A 7,052-nucleotide genomic window follows, 5' to 3' on the forward strand; every position below is an offset into this window, starting at 1 on the left:
ATGCAGATGATGAGTTGGTTTTGGATTCGAGTGCAGTTAGTGGACATGATTTGAGTACGACCATTGGTTCACCTCAGGTGAAGGTGTTTGATTTATTTCAGTTTGGAGTCATTGGGAGCGCTATCAGTTACATATCCGTGGGTGATATTAATGAAGAGTTGTAAACTTTTCTATTTGATTGAGGGCCTTTGGAGACCGTTTGGGTGAACTACGTGAATGCTTAATTCCTTGGACAAGCGGATACATAGACAGTCATTTATGATGCAGCCGATTTGGTGAGTTTATACCGACACTTGGAGTTTGTTCGCATTCTCGTTTGGGTTCTCGACTTGTTGTGGATTGAGTCTGTTGTCGTGGATTTGTTTCACTTCGTACTGGACGCAACAAGTGAGACGTTTGGTTGGTATTGGCGGCTCAGTTTTGGAAAAACTTCGTCGAGGTGGAGAATTGTTGGATAGCAGGTTCCTAATATGTTTCCTAATTTGTTTTGATAACAGGTTATTGGAATTCCTAATTTGTTTTGGTAACATGATTCCAAATCTGTTTTGGTAACAGGTTATTAAGATTCCTAATCTGTTTTGTTTTTTGTTTTAGAATTCCTAGTATGTTTATGATTTTAAGATTTCTATATATATAGAACAATTGGAAGAGAGAATAGAGAAGAAAATTGGGATATTTGGAGCACAGAAAAAAGGTATTTTCTGAGCTATTGGTTAGGGTTTTGTTTGAAGAGAATTAGAGATTTGTTGGTGAGATTAATTGGTGAGTTTGAGTGATTTGTAATCTCAGTTTGTACTCTTCTTCTCTATTAGTAAAAAACCCTATCCCCTTCTTGCCCCGTTGACATAGGCAACTTGCCGAACCACGTTAAAATTGGTTGTTTGTGTTTGTGGCATTGATTTGGTTCGTTTGGCCTTCTCTCGACGTTTGTTTGATTTGATTTCTCGTAGCACGTTGGTTTGATTGTTTGGCTTCCACAAGGCATAACAGAATACTTCTATCCTGAAGCTGTAACTGTACCTGACATGTATTGTGCGCGTAATGGACACTGAAATTTCTTGGAAACTCCTTGAGTATATGCATACATTTACTCAGAAGTGCACTGCATTATATATTGTGTGTTTTAATTGATGAATCTCATCATACAATTCTTTGATGCATGTATTACACTTCACATCCGGTTCCTGAAACTCGTTGGACACGGTTCGAATTCATTTGAGTCTACACCCATATCGTAACTATGATTTTAAAGGCTAAGTTTGGGCGTTTAGTTCAAAAATGAGCAGAGTTAAATTTATGATTTACATAATAATAAAACTAGAAAAATGTCATAGGAATTTTATTTCTCATAACATGTGAACGAAAAAATAATGTCGATCTCATGTAAAAGTATAAACGGACTATATATGCATATGTATGTACATGTACATGTATATGTATATGTATATGTACATGTATATGTATATATATGTGCGTGTGCGCGCTCACGCGCATGTTTGTATAGCCATGTCCCCATACCCTACCTTTTACTAGTTTGCTGTGTACTGTAACCGCACCTATACCACCGCACCTGTACCAGTACCCATACCTGTTTCCGTGCAACATAGGTATGGAATGTATCTTGGCAACATAGGCATGAAGTTATGGGGAGTGGGACTGGTTAGATTTATATCCTTAAATTTCTCCATGACATTCAATATCAATCTTTATCTTTTAATTGTTTAGCGTTAAGAGGAATTTCCCATCTCAGTAACCTACTTTATTAAAGTTTTTATCTACAATAGAAGTTAAAGAGATTACTGATCAGGGCACATGGTTAAATTTCTTATATATCAAATTACCCATGATAATATGTCAGAAGGAGCCGTAACGCAATCCTTTGTATTACACAATTCAACTTCCATTGTCATGCTTCATTGTATATGTTCTTAACTACAGGTGAGTATTATCCACAATGAGAAGGTTGAATTTGATGATCCTTTGAGAGTGATTGCCAAGAATGTAGCAGAATCAGATGGATGGCAGTTTAATAGCACATCGAGAAAAAGACACTCTAATGAAGCGGGTCTTTTCTCATCTAAAGAGTGGACTGTTTTTAGCAGTTCATTGGTGCAAAAGTTCTCCAGCAACAATAAAATACCTATTTCAGCAGTAAGTTTCTTATGTTAAAAAATGTTTTAGATATATACTGTTATGGAGCATCTCGTTGTTTAACGTGATGCAAATGGAACTTGAGTATATATCATTGCTAGTATTTTTGATTTCTAACACACAAATTCATATAGTTTATCCTCTCAAAAGAGAAAAAAAAAGAGAAAATATTCTGATAATGTTATATAATATCATGTACTGTGTTTTTTTACGTAGTTTCAATTTTGGTTCAAAAATTGAAGCTGTAATGTAGTTTTTCACAAATAGCTTCAGGAACAATTGGTTTTACTTTGTTTATATTATAAGTGAAGCGTAGTTTGACTTTGGTGCATGCTTAGAATCATTCTGTTGATGGATGATGTTGTTTACCACCTCATTTCATTTCTAGTTTTTTTTGAACCCTTTTCCATCTGCAGGCGTTGGATATTGGCATGAGACATAGCAGAGGTATGGTATCAACCTGATGACCTTGTATTACTGCAACCAAATGATTTGCTGAGATTCCACCACTGTTCTTGATTTGGTGCCTAAATAATGCAGATTATGGTAAGTCTTTAGCAGATGTCCACATAGAAGAACTTGATGACCCTGAAATGGTTTTAAAGGAGGAGAAAAAAGTTGTCACTAGGCAGGAATATGCTTCACGGTTACAAGAACTTAAAACTGAAATACGCCAGTCTTGGAGGGCTGATGATCGTGTCAAAGCACTTAAATTATCCATTAAGGTGAGCATATTTTCTTGTTTGCATGTTTCAGTGATCTGTATATATATATTGATTCCCTTAGTGTTTAAATTGTTGCTGCCAGTTACTGATGTATTTATATTTAAGTTGTTTTTTTTGGATATTGGTCATAAATTATCTTTTTTTTATATTGGTCCATGGAATCTTTATAATTTATTAATTTCTATGCAATTCGTCGAAGTATGCAAACTTAGTCCCTTCATTAAGTACTCTGTCTAAATTAGCTAATTGTAATCAGGTTGATTTTTAAGTAGGATAGTCAATTACAAATTGACCTTTGGTGAAAAATTAATTTGTCTTTCCTTCAATCAAATCCCTTTTTCTTCCCCTCTTCGCACATGTTCCTTTATCTCCTCAAAGATTCTAAGATTCCTAGGTTCCTATACCAAAAGTTTGTGTCCACAAAACCCTCCTCACTCTCCCAAGTAATAAAAGTTCGCAAGAGAAGCCATGAATCCCACAGGATGTAAGTAGAACGTGGGCAAAGAATGCTCTGTATTGCGAGACTCTTTAAGCCTTGACTCGTTGATCGCCCTTCTGGTCCTAGCAAGAACTTAAATTAAATTTGGGGATTGGTATTGGAAAGTTAAAGAATGGAGGTTTTGGAGGTGTAAAGAGAGAAAATAATGGGGGATATTTTCATTCTGAATGCATGAATGCTGACGGAGATTGACTAGGTTCAGGTTGGACTGAGCCTTTGCCAAGATTGGATTGGGATTCAATATGTTTTAGGTGAGTTTAGTTGTTGAGTCAAGGGAGTAAGATGGTTTAACGAAGATTATGAATTGTTGGATTTTGACTTACTAGATTTTTGGGTTGTTTATAGGTCCTAGTTGGTTCAATTCTAGACTATGTTGGGACTTGATTTAGGTTCAATTAGTGTGTAGATTAGGACTGGTTTAGTGGAAAGGTAACTTGACTTGGATTAAGATGATGAAACATTTGGTTGTTGGTTTATTGATTTTTTTAACAAATAACACGCGTATAATGGGAACAAGTGGTAAGACTGTTAAAGCTAAAAGAATATTCATTGTAATTGGGATGGAAAGGTAACTGGAAAACAATTTGGTATTATTTAAAATGAATTGAGGTACTAAATGAAAATTAGAAATTTTTTTGAGGAATTAATATCAAAACAAGAATATTTTAAGGGACCAATACATAAAAAATAATCCTAAATGTAAATTCCTGATATAATAGTAGCTGGCTGTGATCAACTAGTAGGTGCATCTAAGTGGGACCTCCATATTAAATGCTTCACAGATCTAAGGAAAAGCTAAATTGCTTCTAATTTATTTAATTGTCAGATGATCTGTACTTCAGGAACATTCCGCTTTACAATCAACATTGTTGAATTACGCCTGCGCCATATTTTGCTAGCATAATACAACAGCTATTTTCTCCCAAACATTTGAGTTGAACTCAAGAATCCTCTGTCGTTTCAGTTCTCTTTTGGATTCCACTCCTCTCCAAATTAGCAACAATAAGTTGGTTGTTATCAACATTTAAACACCACTCATAGGAAGATAGACTATTAGACATTTATTGTATTATATATGATATGGATAGAGTTCTGCTTCAGGATATGGTAGGAGACTTTAATAGTCCAACTACATCTTTTATTTATTTATCATTTTAAGGTTTTTTTAATCATATGATGCATGCTGGACCACTGGCTGGTATAAGTTTTTAATGCCAATGGTAGAGATTATTTAATAAAATTGGACTACATATTTTCCATCTGTGTTCTGTTGTATATCTTACTGATGGATGCTTTTTATAGGTTACAAGGCTTCTAATGGACACGTCTGTTTCTCACTTTTATCCTACACTATTCATTCTGGTGATAGAAGTGCTGGATATGCTTGGTGGCATGGTGTGGGAAAGAATTATGAGGAAGGCTGAATTTTCTGATGATGGGATACGACTTTGCTCATTGCCAGGTAAGCTGTGCATCTTCTTCTTTGTAATTCAAGCAGTATTTTGTTTAATTTTCTGGGAATTAGTTACCGTTATTAGTGGAAGTTCTTTACGGAATATACATATATAAATTTTTTGATAGCAAATTTCTAACAATAACATCCTCTTGTTTGTACACAAAATCGGGCCAATATGTTTCTTTGCCATCTTAGCAATCACCGAGTGTACCTCGGGATATGATCATATGAGCGATCATTTATTTCTTTTTGGGTAGATTATGATGGCTTAGTAGTTACAGGAGAAATGAAATCATGCGTAATCCATAAGTTTCAAGTGATTAAGGACTTGGTGGTCTGGAAGTGTCATAGTAAGATTGAACATAACGTTTCTGCCAAAATATTTTCACAAAGCTGCAACTTTAGTAATATCAACACTTCACCGTGGCAAAAACCAGCTAAGTTTTAATGATACTTTTGCATGTCCAGAAGTTACTTAAAGTTTAAATTCTGCAAAAAATATTAGCCAAGTCAATTTTAGTTGATGAATACCAGCTTCTGATAAACATGGTTGACCCTCCCATCTGATCAGAAGCACTGCACTGCTCATCATGTCAAGCCTTTAATACAGAAATATTTGCACTGCACTGCACTACATATGTTGGACATTTCAAGCCTCTACTTAATGATAATTTTTTTTTTTTGTAAACATTCAATTCACTAGGAACTACATATGTTGGACACTTCAAGCCTCCACTTAGTGAAAGATGTTGGTTTCGTAAACATTTGATTCACTAGGAACTACATAAGTTGGACACTTTAAGCCTCCACTTGATGAAAGATGTTTGTTCCATAAACATTCGGTTCACAGGTGAGAGGTTAATCAAAGGTCATTTTATATCTATGAAAATTTAATTTCTAGCCTCGTGACATAATAATCATGAAGGAAATCATTTACTACCAAATTTGTTAGATTACTATGGGCAGACTTGGCAAGATTTTGTAACTTCCTAGATTGTATGAAAGTTTCTTCACGTTAGTAATTGCAGTCCCTTCTATAGTTTGCGAACCAGAATCAATGAATACATGTTTCAGTATCTTTGTGGAATGATCCGCTTGTTGCATATGTATATGACTCACTGTATCAAGTCCACGTGCATGTGCCACATAAATATTGTTATCTTGATTGCCCGTGAAAGGAAGTACGAGCCTGACCAGGAATATGGTGCATACAGCTATATTTCTTTTAGGACACAAATTAAGTGCTTCTTAATAATCATTATGAGACTGCTGGAAGTTCCACATATTTTCTTTAGGAATATTAAAGATGAACCCAGCTTTGAAGGAAATTAGAATGATTACTTAAAAGCAACATAATTTCACAGAAGAAAAGGCAAAACAAGAAATCCAAAACAAAATAAAGCCTTGCAATCCATTGGATATTTGTATCAATCTCCTCAAGCATCAAACAGTTCGCCCAATTGTAGATTCTTTGGCACCTTCTTTAGACCTTGGGTTGCGTCCAAAGATTTGACCATTTTAAGCTTTTGTACCTTCTAGTGAATAGTCATAGAAAGAGATCTAGCTACAAGTGCATTGTCTATCTCTTTTGTTCTTCTCATCTTCCTCAAAGGTTCCTTCACCTTAGAGAATTAGGTGGAACTCGAACAGAATGCTCAACCATCATGCCTTTTTAAGAGGAAATAGACCAATTGAAAGCAACCTCTTCCTCTGGATCTCCTCCATTTGAATTTCTTCCCATTAATTATCAGTAAAAGGGCTGAAGCCTAATTTCTTGTGGGTCTGACTTTAAGAAGTATTCAAAAAGGCCCATCAAATCCATGACCACATGGACTTAGACCATAGGTAACCAATCTTTAACCAAACTGACAGTTGTACAGATGCTGCCATATATGCTGGTTGAACCAAAGGCTCAACCATCATGCCTTCTGTAACGTGAAAATAGCCCGAGTGAAAGAAACCTCTTGACTCCACTTCCTTTTCGTTGTCTTCCATTTGAATTTATTTCCATAAATTATTAGTAAAAGGGCCAAAGCCCAATTTCTTCCTAGTCTGAGTTTTGAAAGTCTTCAAAAATGCCCATAAACTCCATAACTACACAGACCTTGACCACCTTTATTCAAACTGACAACTGTACAGATGCTGCCATATATGACTCCCATAAATGCCTTCTATGTCACTATTTTCAAATTTGAATTAAAAATGTCCTCAAAGGATGACT

At 35.3% G+C, this 7,052-nt stretch overlaps 1 protein-coding gene across 1 annotated transcript in view; it reads left to right on the forward strand.

Moving 5' to 3' along the window:
- LOC109840251 overlaps nucleotides 1–7,052 on the forward strand; it is a 28,049-nt gene that overhangs the window by 14,061 nt on the left and 6,936 nt on the right. Inside the window, exons 2-5 of the mRNA XM_020408825.1 lie at nucleotides 1,939–2,151; nucleotides 2,568–2,598; nucleotides 2,692–2,876; nucleotides 4,678–4,837. Of these exons, the coding sequence (XP_020264414.1) occupies nucleotides 1,939–2,151; nucleotides 2,568–2,598; nucleotides 2,692–2,876; nucleotides 4,678–4,837 (589 nt within the window). The remainder of the gene's footprint in view (nucleotides 1–1,938; nucleotides 2,152–2,567; nucleotides 2,599–2,691; nucleotides 2,877–4,677; nucleotides 4,838–7,052) is intronic.

This window comes from Asparagus officinalis, chromosome 1 (genome assembly GCF_001876935.1).
Source record: "Asparagus officinalis chromosome 1, Aspof.V1, whole genome shotgun sequence".
In the NCBI taxonomy this organism is placed as follows: domain Eukaryota; kingdom Viridiplantae; phylum Streptophyta; class Magnoliopsida; order Asparagales; family Asparagaceae; genus Asparagus; species Asparagus officinalis.